Source organism: Bactrocera neohumeralis, chromosome 4 (assembly GCF_024586455.1).
Source record: "Bactrocera neohumeralis isolate Rockhampton chromosome 4, APGP_CSIRO_Bneo_wtdbg2-racon-allhic-juicebox.fasta_v2, whole genome shotgun sequence".
In the NCBI taxonomy this organism is placed as follows: Eukaryota; Metazoa; Arthropoda; class Insecta; order Diptera; family Tephritidae; genus Bactrocera; species Bactrocera neohumeralis.
In genome coordinates, this window is record NC_065921.1 from 19,904,170 (window position 1) to 19,924,991 (window position 20,822).

Here is a 20,822-nt window from a genome sequence, read left to right on the forward strand (position 1 = left end):
TCCAGAAACAAAACATTTTTCAACTAACGGTGTTTACTAAATATATAAAGGTATTTAAATACATAACAGACTCGCATTATTTGTACAGAATGAAAATGTAAGAAGTTAAATGTTTAGCAAATTGAGTGAAGCGCAAAGATATTTCGAGTATTGAAGGTATTGTAGCACAAAAAATGGAAGTAATTTATAACGGTAAACTGAAAACTGTAGCATACATATTTTTGCGATTCTTACTGAGAATATATAGCTAGTTTGATTGGTTAGAACTAGAAGCAAAGAAATGAAATGTAAATTGTTAAATGAATACATACTTATGTATATCAATGTATTTATTATTTAAATTTAATTGAAAATAAAAAATCCATAACCACATTATTTTTTCTAAGTAAAATCGTGAAAATAAACTTCAAAAATTAAGAGCAAGATAGTTTTAATAAATAAAGGAGGATTATGGTAAGTAAAACTTTTATATATATATAATAATATTTAACAAAAAAAAATAAACTATTTTCTACAATCTTTATTCAAAAATTACCACACGTAGAGTACTTGAATGGTAATTGAAAAAAGTGGTAGAAATCACTCCTAGATGTCGCGCTGAAGTTCTCATAAGCAGGAATATACATATAATATACATATTATACGTTCTCTGTATACAGCTAGATAGAGCTACGACAGCACCACTAAGTAATAAAATGTCAAATCAACTTAAAAGAACATAAACTAAATAATAATGAAGTCTGTCAAATACTCAAACCTGCGTTAAATAAAGCAACATTTAAAATAAAATGTTAAAAACTACAATTTTTTACCATTAAAGCAACTCTGTTATCGTCAATTTGACATTTTACGCCTTCTGTACATTGACAACACGAATTACTGTAAAAACAACAAAACATTCGTCAGCAAAGTGAAATGTCAAAGCTAGTGAAAATCGGAAAGGAAAAATTCATTGGTGCTGCAGAAAATTTTGTAATTAATTATAAATAGTTAAATAAATTACAATCAAGTGTTTAAAACTTTTAAATAGGCAATATTAATAAGGCTATACGCTTCAACATTTCATAAACACACACGGAGGCGAATATATTATGGTAAGTGAGCAGCGTTGGCCGTAAGCAGCTTCACTTCCAATTGAAAGGCGGCGGAGGTTGAGGCAATTAAAATGTTATGAAAAAAGCAGTGATACGGAAGTTGCCTTTGCTTAAAAAGTAAAAACTAAAGAAAAGTGTATAAATGTGCGGTGTGAATGCATTAAACGAAGTGCCGAAAGTATTGTTAAAGCATTTCTAAAAGGTGTTAACCAACACCCACCTGCACTTAATAAGATTTTTCGTACATACATACATGTAGAGTACTGATTAGAACGTTTTAGCTAAATCTATTTAGAAAGACCAATCTAAATTGACCCTAAATACAAAAGCATTATATGTTTTCTCCTCAAAAGTTTACAATTCTTCAACACATTTGCGAATTATCACAAATAACGGAAAACGTTGCATTCACAAACTAAATATCCCATAAACACACATATCCAGTAAGACAATTTTACGACCACAACTGGCACAACGGCGGTCGGCATGTATCCATGGAATTCAACTTCTTACAGCCCAAGTGGCGGTGGTGGCGTCAGTGGCCGCAGTGGCGAACGCCGCATGGTAAATGATACAAATGCAAAAGCACACATACATATATCTTATAAAGTAAACTGCAAAAGTAGCAACACTTATTGGCTAACTCGTATACACCCACTTTCAGCAAACCCCTACCATACTCCTAACACCTTCTCATCCGCAATACAAACCTTTACTTATATGTTTCATAATATAACTGTCTTGTGGGTTTTGTATATGTTGCCTTGTGCGCTGAAGAAGTAATTTCATCTTTGTACAACTCAGCAGTGGGTTTATGTTTGCAATAATTTTGTGTTTGTGTTCCTCTGGTTTATTGTTTGGGATATCGTTATGCTGAATAATGTACTGACTTAAGAGCCGTTGATAAGTGTCAAATTAAATGCATTGCCTTATCTTGGCTTTTACCGATTACAGTGGATTTCTTACATGCTGCTGCTTAAACAAAATCTCTCAGTATAAATTATATACATTTTTACGTGTTTCATAACCCTTCAATTAACTTACATTGCCATATAATTGGGCAGATATGCTACATATACCATAAATACGGAAAAGATTCTCTATCAATGCTTTGCATACAACCAATGTTCTTATTTAAGTTTTTGTTTATTGTTCCACATTATTTTTTATGCGTTTCTTTAATTAACTACTTTCTATAAAATTGATACACACCCCCTACAAAATGCGAATTGTTTCAAATATTCATTAAAAAAGAATCCAGTTTCCAAATAGAACGAAAATGCTACCATACATTTGTATTCACCGCCCCCAAGTCAATGCAGCCATATATATTAATAATACTAAATTTCATTTCTATTCTCATTTTTTATTAAAATTTACTTTTAACTTACTTGTTTCTATAAGAACTATGACTCTTTTTCTTTTCAAAAATTATTTTAATAAATTCAAGTATCATTTTCCTCAGATCCCACCACTTTAACCGCAATAAGCGTGCTTATCATTGGCGTCTTGTTATTTAACTTTTATATGTTTGTAAATTTTGTGTACATTTAAATGTTGGGTAATACATACATACGTACATTTATTCATTCATTTATTGTATTTGTATTTATTGTGGGTATGGAAAGAAATTCACAAGTAAATTTGTGCCTGTGCATTTTTTTACATTTGTACTAATTGGTGTTGCCGTTCTATTCGTCGCCGTTGTCAAATTGCGCTTCTACATATGGACTCTGGGTCCATATCAACAATTGCTATTTAGGAACTTATACTTGTGTGTGTGTGTGCTTATATGTAGCGCGTCTTTATTAAAAATAAATTTATGCGATATGCATACGTATTTATGTATGTATTTACATACACATATATATAAATGTATGTGGGGCTCTTTCGTTCGTTGTTGACTCTTGTTCAATTGATATCAAGACGCAAATCATAATTGAAATAAGAATGCAACTACGCTAAACAATGTTGTAGAATATGGCAACGTGACTTGCGTCTTTATACCTGCATTTACATTCTGCCGCTCATATTAATACGCACACTATTTAATATTTCCCATAAATAAATACAAAATTCCAGACCATGCCGAGTGGTTTAGACGATCAAGAGAAGCTGCTGGCTGAAGCAATTGGCACAGCGCGAAAGCAGGCATTTCAGATGAATCACTTCTTGGACAAGGATCGCATTTTGGATGCACTCAAATGTGCCAGCACAATGTTAAGCGAATTACGCACATCAATGCTATCGCCGAAGAGCTACTACGAGTTGTGTGAGTATGCCGTGCACTTACTACAGAAAATGTTACTAAATGTAAATTGTATTTAAAAATAAAAATAATGTTATCCATTACTACCCTAGATATGGCCATCACAGATGAGCTCTGTCACTTGGAATTGTATTTGAGCGAGAAGAGCAATAAGGAGACAGATTTCTACGAACTTGTGCAGTACTCGCATACGATTGTGCCGCGTCTATATCTACTCATAACCGTTGGTATTGTGTACATCAAAAAAGATTCAACGCTAAAACGCAGCATACTCAAAGATTTGGTGGAAATGTGTCGCGGTGTGCAGCATCCTTTACGTGGTCTATTCCTGCGTAACTATCTGTTGCAATGCACACGCAATATACTGCCAGATGTGTTGATGGCTGAAAATGAACACGAAGGCAATATATTAGATGCCATCGAATTCGTTTTGACCAATTTTGCAGAGATGAATAAATTGTGGGTGCGTATGCAACATCAGGGGCACTCCAGCGAAAAGTCGCGACGTGAGAAGGAACGTGAAGAGCTAAAGATATTAGTGGGCACCAATTTGGTACGTCTATCACAACTGGAATCTGCCACATTGGCACACTATCAACGTTCCATATTACCTGGTATTTTGGAGCAAGTTGTCAGTTGTCGTGACGCCATTGCGCAAGAGTACCTCATGGAGTGTATTATACAAGTGTTCCCCGATGAATTTCATCTGCAAACGTTAGATCCGTTCCTGAAATCATGCGCACAGCTGGAAACTGGTGTGAATGTTAAAAATATTATAATATCATTAATTGATCGCTTGGCTGCGTACAACCAGAGAAGTGGCAAGGTTTGTTTGTGCACATTATTGAGAAAAATGAATGTACATTAAGTTTTTTTAATTACCTTTACAGACCAGCGGCACAGATATCGAGTCTATTATACCAGCCGAGGTGGAGTTATTCGAGGTGTTCAGCATTCAAGTGGCAAACATTGTGCAGGTATGCATTTAGTTTCTCTATATCTAGACTACATAAGGAATTGTTAAACCTTTTGTGCACTTTTTTTCAGAAGCGCATCGACATGCCGCTGGAGGATACGATATCTCTGCAAATTGCATTGCTGAGTTTGGCGCAGAAAGTCTATCCAGATCGCATTGATTATGTGGATAAAGTGCTCGGCACTACCACACAAATTTTGGAAAGCCTTGAAATGAACAAGTTAGTTACATTTATTAAGAAATTTCATATTTCTATATACGTATATATATGTACATATACATACATATTCTTGCTAATTTTAATATTTTTTTCCAAACTTGCAGTATTTCACATTTTCTCTCGGTGAATCAAGAGTTGTCGCGCCTCCTACGCATTTGCATCGATTTCTACAACAACGCATTGACTGTTATACAACTGAAGAATTTCACACCCTTGTTAGATAAGTTCGACTATATTTCACGAAAGTCATTGGCACTCTATTTGGTTATGAATATACTCGAGTTTGAAACGCTTATACCCACAGCTGAACAAGCTGAACATGTACTGACTATAATCGCGCCGCTGATTAAAGATGAAGAAGCGCCTTTGGGACCGGATGGTAAGCCCGTGTCTCCACCTGCCAACGGTAATAATGTCGATCCTGAGGAATTCGGCGAAGAGCAAGGCATTGTTGCACGGTAAATTTTCGATATTTATTATTTCACGCATACAAATTGTAACCCATTACTGATTTTGCGCACAGTTTCATACACTACATGAAGGCCGATGAGCCCGACATGCAATACAAAATCCTACAAACGGCACGCAAGCATCTGGGTGCCGGTGGCTCACAACGTATTAAACACGTGCTACCGCCACTGATCTTCGCTGCCTACCAATTGGCCTACAAATATCGTGCTATTTCGGAAGAGGATGAAAATTGGGATAAGAAATGTCAGAAGATACTACAATACTGCCACAGCACAATTGCGGCGATAGCAAAAGCCGATATGGCTGATTTAGCTTTGCGCTTGTACCTGCAAGGTGCGCTGGTTATCGATGAAATCGGCTATTCGAATCACGAGACAGTGGCTTATGAGTTCATGACGCAAGCATTCTCCCTCTACGAAGATGAAATATCCGATTCGAAAGCGCAGCTGGCCGCCATCATGTTAATCATGTCCACATTTGAGCAAATGTCATGTTTCAGCGAGGAGAATGCCGAGCCGTTACGCACGAATTGTGCGCTGGCCGCTTCCAAATTGCTGAAGAAGCCCGATCAGTGCCGCGGTGTGGTGGCGTGCGCCGCACTCTTCTGGAGTGGCAAGTAAGTGCAAAAATGAAGTTAAAAAAACAAATAAATATGCTTGGTACTAAATTACTTTCATTTACTTTGCAGGAAAAACGCTAGCGAAATGCGTGATGAGAAGCGCACGCTCGAGTGCTTGAAGAAGGGCGCACGCATAATTGCGCATGTGAGTAAAAGCCATAAAAACTGCATTTTTGTATAGAAAACATCATTTAATTGTGTGCAATTTTTCAGTGCTTGGACGTTGGCGTACAAGTGCAGCTATATGTCGAATTGCTAAATCACTATCTCTTCTACTTTGAGCGTGGCAATTCACTAATCACCGTGGCAATGTTGAATCAGGTGCGTAAAGTATATGAAAGAAGCATGTTTACTTGATATTACACTTGCTTATCGATTTTTTCTACAGCTCATCGCTAAAATCAATGAAGATCTACCGAATCTGGAGCCCACTGAGGAGACGAAACAAATCGAAATGCATTACAAGAATACCTTAGCGCATATTAAGAGTCGCTTGGAGTCGAACGATGCCGGTTTGGAGGTTTCATTTGCTGGCATATCCATCAATTAGTGAAAATCATTTACTTTTAAAATTACTTAAAGCGCTTTGTGTTGTTGTACAGCTTGCGTTCGCACTATACATATTTTAATTTGAATTATCTTTATACGCATATTCATAAAGATTGAGTGAAAGTATCAATTACGTATATACATACATATAAAATATGAAGCACCAGCCCACACGCACCTCTCGAACAATACGTAAACCCCGGTTAGACTAAATATAACTTTTTTTGTGTAATTTGTTTAATTAATCTGTCTACTTTTGCTGCTTATTATACAAAGTTTTATACACTCTACAAAGAGTCCTGAAAGCAAGATATTATTATGATCAATTAACATTAATCTCGTTGTATGAAAATATTGCAGCTGCAGCTGGTTGTTTCCCATATCAAATTGTATCAAATTCCATTTATTGTAAACTTATTGGAAGACTATTTTTATTATTATTAATATTACTATTATAATTATTGTATTGATAAACTGTTATGTTGCTGTCTTGATTATCGTTAAAATGACGCCCATTTATTTTCAATTTCTATAAACATCTGTCTGTTTCATATCCGACATTGCTTATTATCTTTTCAACTCCACAAGCCTAGGCTATGTTTTGTTTAAAAAGCAGAAAAACAAAATTCTTGAAATCATTATGTTTTAATTAGTATTAATACTATTGAAAAAACGCAAGCAATGGACATACAAAATAAGAATACTGGACAAAATGCGATAAATGTTATGCAAAAGCAGAGCAACAATACTTTTTGGTTAGCAAGCGTGCTGAAAGCGCGCACCAACTACCCATTATGTCAATATGACTTAAAAAAACTTAAAAAAAAAAACAAAAAAAAGAGATATATATAAAGTAGATACACTGAAATTAGTGTTAAAAAGAGATATTTGCTGATTATGATAAATTCTTAGTAATGGAAAAATAAATATTGAGATAAAAAAGTTTTAGAAAAAATTGTATTTGTTTGAATTTTCTCCGCTTGTATGGTATAAAATTGGATTGGTAAGTAAACGCAATTTTCTTAAAATTTAAATTAATTTTTTTATAAATTTTTTTTATTAAATTTCTTTAAATACATTTTTTTTATTTAATTGTTTTTATTTAATTTTTTTTATTAAATTTCTTTAATTAAATTTTTTTAATTTAATTGTTTTTTATTTAATTTTTTTTTAATTTAATTTTTTTATTTAAATTTTTTTTTTATATAATTTTTTTCGGTTGTTGAAATTTTTAATAATTAATAAATAAAATTATTACAAACAATATGAAAATCACGTTAAATTTACTTAAAACCACTTTTCCTAAACTTTTCACGCAAATGGTGCGCAATTTAATCGCCCTCACTGTAGCCGTGTGAAAAATTTAGCGCTTTCATGTTAACTTCACAAAACACCAGGCGCGCAACATGCACATGCAAGCTGCCAAATTTTTCTTACTTCTTACACCCACTCATTCACTTACACAAATATTGCCTCTCATGCACCTGTGCAACTACACTCAGCTGTAAACCAATCAGAGCACAGCTTATGGCGTCGCTGCTCACAAGCCGCTCAGGCGTTCATACAAGTGACAGCAGTGTTTGTGTGCATAGCAGCACATGGCACATGGATTCTTGTTGCTGTTGCTTACTTGTGCATGCTGTTCGCCTGGTGTTTTGTGAGCCTTGCGGTTGCAGACAAATTTTTGAATTTCGTGTGCGCAAGTACACTGTGGAAAATTAATATGCTGATTCATTTTAAATTTGGTATAAATAGAAATTTTTAAGAGAAATAATAATTTTATAACTTCTGTATGGCAATTTAGTTTTGTTAGCATGGTTTAAAAATATCAAAATTTTATATGATGTTTTAGTTATTAAATAGAAAATAGTGGAAAAGCTAAAAGTTTTCTTCGTTTTATGAACCATTTTAATTTAAGTAAATAGTAAAAATATATTTTTTTTTATTAAATTGCTTTGCTATTAATGCGAAAAAAATTATTATTACTGATAAAAATATATTATTAATAACAAAAATATATTATTAATATAAAAATATATTTATTTTTATGATTATTTTTGTTAAGGGGCACATCTAGTGTGAAAAAACTACTGTTCGATCTCGAAATGGATCATGCTTATTCCTGTATTCTTATCTATTCGAACTCTGAAAAAAATATTAATTTTTGAATAATTTATATAAAAATCTTGCCTTGAATTTTTCATTAGAAATGCAAAGATCATATATCCTCACCCAGTGCTTGCTTTTCTACTAAACAATTAACACAAAATCACCAAAAAATAAAGTACAGCTCCGAAATTTTCTTATCAAGTGAGTTCTTTATTTATATTAAATACTCGTCGATTTCTTTTTATTATTTTATTAATACATTGGCTTGCATTTACAATGAGTACCTTTGTACACACTATTTTATACGAAATACACAAATATTTGAAAATATACACATACATATATGCATTTTTATTAAAGTATAGTGTGGCGTTTAAAATTAAAAATTAAAATTAACTTAAATATTAATTAATTGCAAAATTATTAAATAAATCATTATAATTAAAATTACAATAATTTCCCAAAAGTTGCTAAGCAGTAAATTTTTGAAAAAAATAATAAAAAATACTTAATGCAATACGTAATTATAATTAAACAATTGCTAAGTGCTTTAAAACTACATACATACATAAAGATTACGCAGTTATTGGCAGTGGACGTTGACCACTTTTTTGATAATTGGTGTTTGGTGTTTTTTATTCATTTATGCAGTGTTCGTTTGCGTAGATTTTTGGTCTCAAAAAGTTACCGGGCAGTTTAATTATAAATAAATATTAAAGAGAAATTTAATAATTAGAAAAAAAAAACAGAAGATAAAAAATAAAAAAGTTGAAGTAAAAGTAAAAAAAATTAAGAATTAAAAAAAAAAAAAAAATTAGAAAATTAAAAAAAAATTAAAAAAATTTAATAAACTAAGCATAAAAATAAATTAAAATGAAATTTAAAAATATTAAAAAACATTAAATACAAAAAGTAAAAAAAATTTAAAACAAATTTTATATGTATTCTTGTATAAAAAGATATATAGTATATTAAAATTATAAAAACTAGAAAAAAAATTCCAAACAAATAAAATTTAATTTTTTACATAAAGAAAAAAATATTTAAATTACTTAAACAAAAATATATACGAACAGTCGAAGCTAAAAATTAAACATATAAAAATGTGTGAAGCGAGCTCTCAAAAATAAAATCAAAAGAAAAAGCAAAAAATAAAATTTTCGCTTTTAACTATATAAGGCACAAAGGTTTAAAAATATATATAAAATATATTTTCAATCACAAAAACAGTTGCAGTTGCTAAATTTACTTAGAGCTAGAAAAGTTTTGAATACCATTAGAGTTTGCTTCTTAATTCTACAGTGAGCGACTAAAGTTCTGCAACCAAACAAAACCTAATTTTCACTTCCGATTCTAAATATGTTTGTTTGCTTTTAATATAGTTTATAAAAAAAATAGATTATATAAAAAATTTTGCTTGGGCTTTAAACTTGCATAATTTTTAGTGTTTAATTAGATATTAAAATGTAATTGGAAAAATTTACGAGATTATTATTTCTTTGTTTGCAATTTCTCACACGACCACGCTTTGCGGCTCACTCTCATACGCTTCAAGTGGTTTTGAAGTAGTTGTAAACATTGGGCCAAGCGGCGAGGACATACTCCTCAATGCCGCATTCATTGTTGCCGCGCGCAATGCGGAAGTAACCATGTTCACCCCACCAGGGACCCCACGAGTTGGCGGCGATCTGACGAGAGAGTAACGAGAGTAATTTCAAAACAAGTTACAATACAGTTATTTTGAGTTTACTGCCAGAACACTTACCCAATACTTGACGCCATCATGCTCCTCACCCCAGCCGACCAATTTTACCGAGTGGAAACCAGTCGGACTGCTGCGACTGGCCGCGGTATGTCGGTAGACGCCACCCGAATAGGCGAAGAAATCGCGATAAATGCGCATGGTCGCCTGCACGGGACCCGAATGGAAGATTTCGGCCATAATATCGGTTTCGTTGTTCAGCGAGTATGCCGGGCCGACTGTGTAGAACTCATCGCGATCGGTGCGTGTTGCAGGGCGACAGCCGTACGCGCTCAACAGACGACGGGAACCGTGAGTTATTTTGCAGACGTCACGGCGTGCGGTGTATGGGTAGCATTCCTCTGACAAGACACTGTAAAAAAATTAATTATTTTAAGTATTATCATTTTATATTTCATAAAGACCCAGTGCATACCCCTGTTTATGCAGGAAACGCCAGGCGGCATCTAAGTGACCACCGTTGCAACCCTGTTGTCTGCGTGTGCACGACAAAATATTCTGTGGCGATAGCTGCACAACTTCCTTACCCTGCGATTGTATGGCGAAGCGATCCGAAGCAACCGATGTTGTAGACAGCACCCAAGACGAGCCGCACCAGCCTGCAAAAGTCATAAAAGATGAAATTTTACTAATAAATAAAAAAACTCATATTCGTTAGCAACTCATTGACCCACCTTGATCTGGCACATCGCTTACATATTTGCTCCAACGATCCACGGCATTGAATTGACGTGGCAAAGCGCTCGCCTTGTTGCTTAAACGTGTCATCGCTTTGACGCGGAATGTAGGTTCCATTGTGCCCAGACGTAATGTCAGACCGTCCGCGTATTTACGTCCCCACCATTCGCCATATTTCCGTGCCGACCAGCCTAACTGACGTATCGAGTTCACGTTGTTCACTAAATTGTCATCGGTTAGACAGAGATCGCGATCACACTCTACGCGTCCACCGTCCAGGCAACGACACTCATTACAGTTATCCGTTGTGGTATTGTATTTGCTGAAGTAGATGCCGTTGTGGTAGCAGCGCATTATCGGACGCGGTGCGCCTAAGCAGAATGAATGGTAATCGGGACAGCAATCGGCGGAACGATCGCGATCACAGAACTCATCGCAATAGCAGAGTGTGGCTGTTGGTTAGACAAACAAATAAAATATTAAGTATGTACAGTTTGAAAAATAGGATTCTTGTTTTTGAAGTTGCAAAAAAGAATGAAAGCAATGCACTTTTATTTCTGCTTATGAATTAAAATGAGATCTTTAACTCGACGCATCCCAAGTTTATGCCTTGACCTTAGCTCCTATTTTGGTGACATAAACTTTAAGGACGATAGGTCTTTTGTTTCAAAATAGATCTCAGACTGGTCGATTTATTTCCAGCTTTCATTAGTGTGAGGTCTAATAACAGGAAAAAGTTACTTGGGGTAAATTCGAACTATACGGGAGATCTGTAAGTCTTATGTATTCATGCCATTTCATAAGGGTTTTCAAAGATTTCTGAATCCGAAAGAAAAAAAGACTGGGAGGCATATCCGAAGAATGCGATAGATGTGTAAACAGTTTGAGAAGTTATTCAATTCATTCTTCACATATAGCATAGTTCAGAATATTGAAAAAGGCCTTCATTGATTATTGTTTGTCGGAAGAAAGTGTTTTTGATTGGTACAAATTGTTCAAAAGGCTCGTTGACGATGAACCCCATCCAGGACGGCTTTCAACATCAACTGACGATCAAGATGTCAATAAGATAAAGGAGTTGGTGCTTGAGAATCTGACGACTAACAGTCAAAGATCTTATTGGCCTCGTTGGAGTATCGGAAGGATCAGTGAATACCATTTTGAATATCATGGTCCTAAGAAAAGTGAAATCACGATTGGACGAAAGCACCGCGTCGCGTTAACGACTGTCAATGTCATTTAACGTATTATTACTGGCGATGGGTCTTGGATCAATGCTTATGACTGAGCACACGATCAATCGGCCGAATATCGTGTCAAAGCAGGTTAAAAATCAAGGTTATGTTGACAGTTTTCTTCGATTATCGAGGGTTGGTGCATTCTGAACTCCGTCCGAACGATAATTGAATGATTTTTTCGCTTTCTTCGTTCGGAAAAGTATAAATATCTCAAGAAAAAATAACAAAACATGGATTCAATTCTACTGGTTCCAGCTCATACTAGAAAATACGAATTTTTCAGCTAACTGATATTTTGTAAGCTATTGGAACGAGATATATCTCAAAAATAACGTTCAGTAAGTGGTCTTAACGAAAAATCTTTTCACAAAAGACGCATCAACATTATCAAAAGGGACCTGGATTTACATATATCCGTCCAAGTATAACAACAACACATCGTAGTAGAATGAGTAACCTTGCAGTCGACTCAATAATAAATCTCCATAATTTAAAGGTTTAATGAAAGCTAAAGTCCTAAACCAAACTGATCCAAATATTATAGAAAATGTGGAATGATTAGCAAAAGTATGAGAAACATAGACGTTCAGCGCGGTGGAAGGTTATGATTATCCACCACCTAGCAGAAGGTATAAGTTGTCCATAAAAAAAAAAAATTCAATAAAAATACCGCAAGACTTTTTTGACAACCCATTATATAAAAGCCTATGTTATATGACCTCCTCTGACCCAATACAACTCTAATTCATGCCTTAATCACTATATTTACTTATAAAAAATATAAAAAACTTACTTGAAATCGGCATAGCGCAACCATCTTCCCTGTTTTTACAACAAATATTCTTCGCAGCACAATAAGGGCCAGGGAAATCTAGTTCTAATGTGTTATCGTAGGCCACCACTGCGCCGAGTAGTGTGAAGGCAGTGAGCAACCTCAAGGCTGTGGTCGCCTTACCAAATTTACGATTCATATTTTAACAATTAAGCTGCAGGCTGGAAAGAGAAAGCGAAAGTTGAAATGAGTTAAAAAAAAATTAAAAATTTTAAAGATAAAAATTAAATAAGATTACAAGGTAATTTGTGTTTATAGTATCTGATATATTTTATACTATATACATATGTACGTATTCTTATTTATGTGTTTGCATATAATTCGTTGAACCAGCGCATTTAATTCTCTTATTAATTTATTACTTTACTGTTAACCCAATTCCGCTTCAGGATGAGCTCATTCGCAAAAGTAAATATGTAGAGTAAATATGGACATGCAACAATATATTCAACGCTTATAGAAACAGCAACTTTGTAATCTCTTATTTTCGTTCTTTACCTATAGTTGTTATTATTTTTATTGTAATCTTCTCTGCGACACAGTTTTTAATACCAGAAAATAATGTAGAAACAAGTAAGGAAGAGCTATGTTCTTGTTTAATCGAACATTTCGTACTATTGAAATTTGCAAGGATTAAAGCCAGGGAAGTACCTTGAGGTACATAAGGCTTGTTAGTCATATGGGGTCTAGGGCGAGTTTTCACTCGATTTTATTCATTCTAAGCACAAATATGCACCGTTATAACGCGCTCTCGATTTAATTAAAATAACTCACACATTAGCTGATATACATACGTACATACATATGCGGTATAATGTCGCCTGGAAGCTCGCAAATCTTTGTATTAGGTATATGGAGGCTAAGAAAAGTATTGTCTCGATTAAAACTATTTGCAGCACACAGACATACTGCTATCAGCAAAGGATTCTCTCTGAATTTCAATTATATATCTCACACTTTTACCGATATTTTCGGTAAAAAGTCAACTTTAAGCACTGGGCCGACATATTCAGTACCTAGGGGATGGACAGTTGTGGTTCCATTTATAAAATGTTTGGTTATAAGGGGAAGTAGGCGTGACTGTAGTCTGATTTTTCATACTGTAAATTTGGTTGAAATTGGTCGGACGGGTCTCGAGATATGTGATTTCCCGAAAAAGTGGGCGGTGTCACGCTCATCGTCCAATTTTGGCTTAATCCAGCTTAACTTAAGGCTTAATGTCTTTTTAATGGTTTTAACAGTACCGTTATATGGCGAATGAACGAGGTTATCCTCCGAAAGCATTCATTTTCACAAATTTATAAAAATTGTTTATGAAACAGAATGTTAATTCTTTTCCTTCTTTTGTTCTTGTTTGGTAGTTTTGACCGGTAAATAAATATTTTACGTAATACTTTAAAAAGTTACTCTAGTAATTTTGAGTAGTCCTTCAAATAAAATATTTCAGCCATTCATAAACAGTTTAAATATTGTAAGGTCTGTCAATGATTCATGATCAAATTTGACCCGGACTGGTTTATTTAAACAGCGCGCTCAAACAGAATCGATAAAAAATTATTGGTGTAAGATCGTCATGATGGAATCAGGGAGATAGGAGAGAATCTTAACATGACTTATGGAACGACTCAACTCTTTTGGTTAATGTTTTGGGTATAAAGCGTATCAATACCAGACTTGTACGAAAATAACCAGAACCTTTTATAAAACAACGTTCAGTGGTGGTTGCAAAAAAGCATGACAATTTACTGTTTGGGTCCTCCATTCATCAAACGCATCATTGCTGGAGACAAAATATGAATATGACTTCCAAACTCTTCAACAATGTAGTGCTCAAAATGAGTCAAAACCAAAACAAAATCGCTTAAATTAAATTGGCTAGAATATTGGATTAAGCGTTGGCTTACTTGCGTTGTCTTAGGACGTATAATAAATATTACCAGTCCGGGTCAAATTTGATCATATGATATATACATAGACCTTTCGTCTAGATTTGAAAAATGCACTTTAACAGGTAATGGAGTTCTCACAACGAGTGATAACTAAATGGTTATCAATAGAAAATTATTAAATGCAGATTTTGCTATTTTCTCACTACTGATGATATTGATATAGAGAACCAGAAGAGAGCGACTTTCAATTTCAACAACGTCCACTATGGTGGGTAAACTTAATGTCATCGTCAGTTTTAAAAAATTGTTCGTACTTATATACTCACTTCGCTGAAGATTAATTTTAAGGATGAAATATAAATGTAAAGTTTACTTCATTGAAATTTCTTCAGATTTGAATTTTTCCATTTTTTCTGTGTTCAGTCTTTGTGTGGTTATTTGTCAAACTATAACGACTAACAGGGGGGGGTCTCTTATCCGAGACTGTTGATTAGTTTTCATTAGGTGTGTTTTTTACATGGCGGGTCCCAGCGCACAATCATGAGTAAGGAAAAGAATAGTGACTAAAAATGTCAAGAAAATTACTCCACTTTAAGAGCTTGTTTGTCTACTTTCCGTCTAGAAAGCTTTCTATCTCTAAAAACCACCCTGTTTACAAAAAATATATATCCGTTAGGTGCATAAAAACTACATGCAACAAGTTGCAATCTTGTTATAAAAATAGGAAACTGTTCACACAGAGCTTAACACAATATTTATCTTTCTTATTGCTAAAGTGTGACCAGGTAACGAAGACTTGGTTATTGACGCTAGTGCCCTTCAAAGCCAAATGAGTGCAGCAATTGTTTTGCTTCGCAATTTCCTATTAGCTAAGTGCTTAATACGTTTGTATGTTTCACTTTCATTTCAGACACAGTGAAATAATAAAAAAATTAGTAAAAAAGTTTGATATTCTTAGAAGTGCTTGGTTTTACTTTTTAGCACACTTGTTAGTTTGGTTATTTTTAAATGCATTTTCATTATTTTTTACTATATATGTAAGCATGTACTTAAACACACTTATATTCTCATATATACATATATGTACGTATATGTAAGTATACTCGCAGATCTACTTTTTGCATTGCTGATAAGATTTTATTTCCTATTTTCGTGACCGCATTTAACCGCTCATTTATTTGTTATTTATTTTTCGATTTTTTGCACTTATTTTCTTTCTTGGTGGCTTGGTAGCTATTTATTTATTTATTTTCTTCTTCATTGTGTTGAATTGCGTTTGTTGACAGCAGACACATTGGCGGCAATTATTGCGCTATGCAAGGCAGAGGGGTTACCAAACATGTGTGGTATATTAATATATAAATATATATTAACATTTAAATATATACATATGTATGTATACTATATGTATTCATATACAAGTATACTGAAAAATCTTTGTACTTTTTCGAATTTTGCTGCATTTTTCTCAGTTCTCAAGTTTTATATTATCTGCATTTGTTTATTTTGCAGGCCGGCCCTGGATTGTGAAAAATGATAACTTGAGCTAGAGATGATTGTTGGCATAAATTGAAAGTTAAATGTAATTACGTGTGTATACTGGTAAAAGCAGGCATACTTTCAAAGTACCCATTTAAAAAAAGGGTATATTCAATATTTTTCACATGAAAACTATAAATTAAGGGGTTACATGGGTTTACGGGTTTCAAAAAATTCGATTTTTTTTTATCGTCTTATTAAATTCTACAACACCACTAAAATATTGTAATGAATTTTCAAGATGATCCGAGTAGTAGTTTCGGAGATACAGCCTTGAGAACTTGTGCACTCGAGGCTAGCTAGGCTAAGTGCAACGTCTTTAAACGCGTTTTTCTCGAAACTGTGTTTTTGAAGTCGAGTCGGAAACTACTCAGCCGATCTTCATGAAATTTTTCACAAATCCTTGAGATACAATTCTTAAAGACGAAGGACGGACGAAGGATTTTATTTTGATTACAACTATTTGAAAAAAAAAAATGTCGCGAAATTTTCACTGAAATTTTAATTTTTTTGTAAAAATGTCTGCCAAAAATCTAATTTTCAGTTTTTTTCCTTCGTCCAAGTTCTAAGTAAAGATTTTAACTAAAATACTTATTTTTTCACTTTCGATGATCCTGTAAGGAGTTATCCGGCCAACACGGGCGCATCTTTTTTCAGAGGGGTCACCGAAAATGGTGTCGCAATGGCCGAGTATAAAATATTATTTTCCAAAAATTTCAGAATTTCTTTGTTAATAGTGTATGATTGTAACAATAAAAATTTTTAATAAAATATTTTATTTTTTATATGAGAAAAGGCTGTTTTTTGCTCGAGAAAATGTCTTAAATCACAACTTTTTGAAAGCCATACACAGTCACAATTTACTAAAATAATCAAATCTCCAAACTTTTCTCGCAAGAATTCGGTTGTTGCACGTGCTGACTGTCACGTCTTGTTGGAACCTGATATTGTCAAGATTCTTCTTCCTATTGCGGTCATAAAAAGTTGGTAATCATCGATGTATACCGCTCTCCATTGACAATCACGGTGTCACCAGCTTCATTTCGAAAGAAGTATAGACCGATGATTCCAACAGACTACAAACCAACCAAACTTTTAGGTGAATGTTTAATTTGTGGATTTTCTTCGCGCCAGAATCGACAGTTTTGTTTATTTACCGCACCATTATTATGGCCACAAAATGGGAAAGGCGAATGAAAAGTTTAATGGGAGAAGGGTTATTTTGATAATAAAATTGAATAATTTGTAAACGTTGCTCTTGCATATATCTTTCAATGATGAAATTGTAAACATTACTGAATATAATGAAAAAAAAAATTACTGATCACGGTATATTAAAAATAGTCTATTGAAAAAAACCGGTACATAAAGATAATTGAATATATTCTTCGACAATTCGAAGTTGATCTCGCAAATAGTTTCGCAGTTATAAGCGAAGTTTTCAGAGTCAGTGAGGAAAATTTTTCCGACGCGTTTGGACCGATATTCTTATATAGTATGTATATTTTTTTGGCAATAATCGTAACAATATGGTATTTTATAATAATTTCGATTTATTGAGCTCTTCTTAAATATACATTTTTTCATAAAGAGGACTTTTTTGGAAATAGCCATTTTGTCAAATATCAAAGTTTGTATTCATCTATAATAATAACAATACTTTTAGGCTTTTGAAATTATTTAAAAAAAAAAAAAAAAACAAAAACGCAACAGACAGCTTTTCTCATAAGTCCTTCTAGAGATCGGCTACGGAATCGAGAGAAACCAAAATTTTTTAAAATGACTCACCGATATCATACCCACGATTTCACAATGTATCGGTCTACGGAAAAACATTCACAAAATGGTGACTGCCTGACAAAGGAAATTTTTTACCACTATTTTGAACTGTTTCAAATTTTTTAAAAATCAAAAAAATTAAAACAATTTCTGACAATTTCACATTAAACAGACAAGTCCAAAAACTTCAGGTAAGTCTAGTAGAACCTGAGAAATCGTGGGTATCGTTTTGAAAAAGACAATTTCGAGAAAAATGCGTTTAAAATTTCAAGTCCTGGTCAAAAAAATACCAACATCTCCGCAAATAAAATAAAATTTATTTATTTTCTTATTTTTAGACTAGAATACACCCTTAAATAAAATGTCTCTTCAAAAACAAAAAAAAACATGAAAAACGCGCTTTTACTGATTTGTAAGTGAATATAGCTGGCATAAGCTAGGCATAATATTTCTCTCGTTACTAACTATTCCGCTCATAATTGATCAAGTCAGCGATTTTTAAGGAGAAGTCTGGCCGATTCCGACAAATGATCTATAGAATATCAAAATGCAGCCATGTATTGCAATAAATTTCATTTGGGTATCTCAAAAACTACAGAAAAAATTTATAATCCCTAAAAAACTTCGCTTTAAAAACGGTGGCTGGAAACCGGTTTTAGACCATAGTCTCTTAGACCAAGATGTTCAGAATGATCCGAAGAACGTTTCCCGAAAACATGATTTTTCCATTTTTTGGCTCCCTGTTAATTCTAAATTACATATCGTCACCTAAAATGCAAAAAAACGTAACAACACTTTTCATAAGTTTACAGGCGAAGGAAAAACGATATAATAGAAACCACTCACATTGAACAAAATTTGAGTTTTGGTTATAAAATGGTTATATATTGGTTATTATATCTGAAAGTGATTTTCGAATTGTTTTTGATGCTACGCTATTTTGCACTTTAAGTGACGATATGTATGTACATATTTAGTAGATATTTAAAATATTTTTCTACCGTCAAGTGAATGTTGCTCATACGCCCCGACAACCGCGCACAAATTTTGCTAAGCTCGTTGGCGCTTTAATTTACATAAATATTTATTATAAAACACTCAACATATGCAATTAGTTAAGTGGAAAGATGTGTTTCCATTAAAAAAAATTCGATTACATAATCAAATATTGCTCAGAATAATTATCATTTCCGCATAGCAAACGAAAACGAGATCCAGTTTAAACGCTATCCAGTTTTAATTGCTGCGCATGCTTGAGTATTTGACTGGATTTTCTTTAGCGCCAATGAATATCAGCAAAACAAACACATGTATACACATACATATGTATGCGTGTATAATGAAAATAATAATAAGACAGCTGATTGAAGCAGTTTGCGCCTTATGCGTGGGTAACGTCAAAAACAGCTCAAGTACCGTGGAAAGCGAACCGGTTAAGTAGGATGGCAGTGTTGTTGTCATACGCACACAAATTCGCAAAAGCAAAAAAATAACAAACTAGAAAACGAAAATAAAATGTTCTTAATGCGATCAGCATTAGCGATAGATCGCATTTTGTCTACTAACCAGATTATGCGAAGGCATAGCCCCTAGCCTAGCGTTCACAGACACACTTTCGTATTGTAGGCGAGCATACGCTTGAATAACTAATGAAAGCAATGTTTCGTCGATACGGTAAGCACATTATTGATTTTATTTTGTCTGCCTGTAAGTCACATTTGCGCGCACAAACAAACGTACAGAGCTAGGTAGAGAGAAGGCACATCGCCACGCACTGATTGCTTGCCTAGATGACAGATAAAAAGCGCTTCGAAAAATTCGCAATCAGAAAGGGAAGCATAGATGTGCTGAGAAAGGGCAGCGGCTTGGACAGAAAACCGATTAATTAAAATGACACAACAACAACAACAAAATTGTGTTTGTTTATTTTTGATTTTCGATTTTTTAGTTTCGTTTTCGCTATTGTCAACAGTTTTTGAAGCGTTTATTATGCTTTGAATTGGTTTCAAGACTGAAAGGTTCAATGTGGCATTCTGCGAACTTTTTTTTAGTTTTTTTGCGCTTTTGCTGAAGACCACTGAAGCTGAAGTTCAAACAAACAAAATAAGCTGCCCCAAAAATGATGTCAGCGATAAACATGTTTGTGCTGAAATGGTTGTTTTTGGGAGAAAAATAAAAATATTTATTTTTTGCATAAGAAATTATCTTCATGAATTATTCGATTTTTAATGAACTACAAGTTAATTGGAAAGAAATTAATTTGCATGATTTACACTGCGTAGATAAGTGAAGAATTTTTTTTATGAAATTGGCTAAAGCGCAGAAGCTGCGCGACAACATTGCTGGTAAGAAACAAAAATAAATAACCGAAAAAATGGAGAAAAAATTTGAAAAAGAATTATAAAACCAGAAAAAAACAAGAAAAAAGGAATAATTTTATCAAACAAACAATTAAAAATCTAATATTTAAAAAATTAGCAAAACCAGAACGGCAACACATCACCAGCGGCTGCATTTGCGCACGCGCGACAGCTTTTTAAGCAACTGGAGACGTTTTGAAATTTATATACAACTATTCAATAGCTCAAATCCAGACAGATATTATGTTTGTCTATGCTTATATAATATATTTGCTTATTTATTGCCTTTGCTTTTCTTGAATTTTTTGCTATTTTTTAAATTCAGTTATTCCAGTTATGAAGCAAACGCGTTGTTTTGAAAATAATACTTGAGTCATGCATTTGTCACATCGCAGCGTCTAATTTAAGCGCAGCATTGGCAATTAATAAATTCTGATA

At 33.6% G+C, this 20,822-nt stretch overlaps 2 protein-coding genes across 5 annotated transcripts in view; one reads left to right on the forward strand and one right to left on the reverse strand.

Annotated features, from left to right (window-relative positions):
• Positions 1-898: 898 nt before the first annotated feature.
• Positions 899-6,833, forward strand: LOC126755293 (vacuolar protein sorting-associated protein 35). Of its 3 annotated transcripts, none has more exons than XM_050467758.1 (11): positions 899-1,094; positions 1,448-1,658; positions 3,177-3,366; positions 3,456-4,189; positions 4,254-4,340; positions 4,414-4,559; positions 4,664-5,017; positions 5,083-5,646; positions 5,719-5,794; positions 5,863-5,970; positions 6,038-6,833. In XM_050467758.1, exons 2-11 carry the CDS (start codon positions 1,581-1,583, stop codon positions 6,197-6,199), a joined length of 2,499 nt encoding a protein of 832 aa, XP_050323715.1. In that variant the 5' UTR covers positions 899-1,094; positions 1,448-1,580; the 3' UTR covers positions 6,200-6,833. The 3 variants fall into 3 exon arrangements, with proteins under 3 accessions (XP_050323715.1, XP_050323713.1, XP_050323716.1); XM_050467756.1 differs by having other exon boundaries at positions 900-1,094; positions 4,411-4,559; XM_050467759.1 differs by lacking the exon at positions 1,448-1,658 and having other exon boundaries at positions 900-1,094; positions 4,411-4,559.
• A 2,763-nt stretch (positions 6,834-9,596) lies between these two features.
• The window catches only part of LOC126755963 (tubulointerstitial nephritis antigen-like), a 68,154-nt gene continuing 56,928 nt past the window's right edge, over positions 9,597-20,822 (reverse strand). For both annotated transcript variants that reach the window (XM_050468704.1, XM_050468703.1), the window contains exons 2-6: positions 12,779-12,978; positions 10,744-11,199; positions 10,485-10,668; positions 10,073-10,421; positions 9,597-9,995 (exon numbers count right to left, since the gene is read on the reverse strand). In XM_050468704.1, the coding sequence (XP_050324661.1) occupies positions 9,858-9,995; positions 10,073-10,421; positions 10,485-10,668; positions 10,744-11,199; positions 12,779-12,956 (1,305 nt within the window). In that variant the 5' untranslated portion in view covers positions 12,957-12,978 and the 3' untranslated portion in view covers positions 9,597-9,857. The remainder of the gene's footprint in view (positions 9,996-10,072; positions 10,422-10,484; positions 10,669-10,743; positions 11,200-12,778; positions 12,979-20,822) is intronic.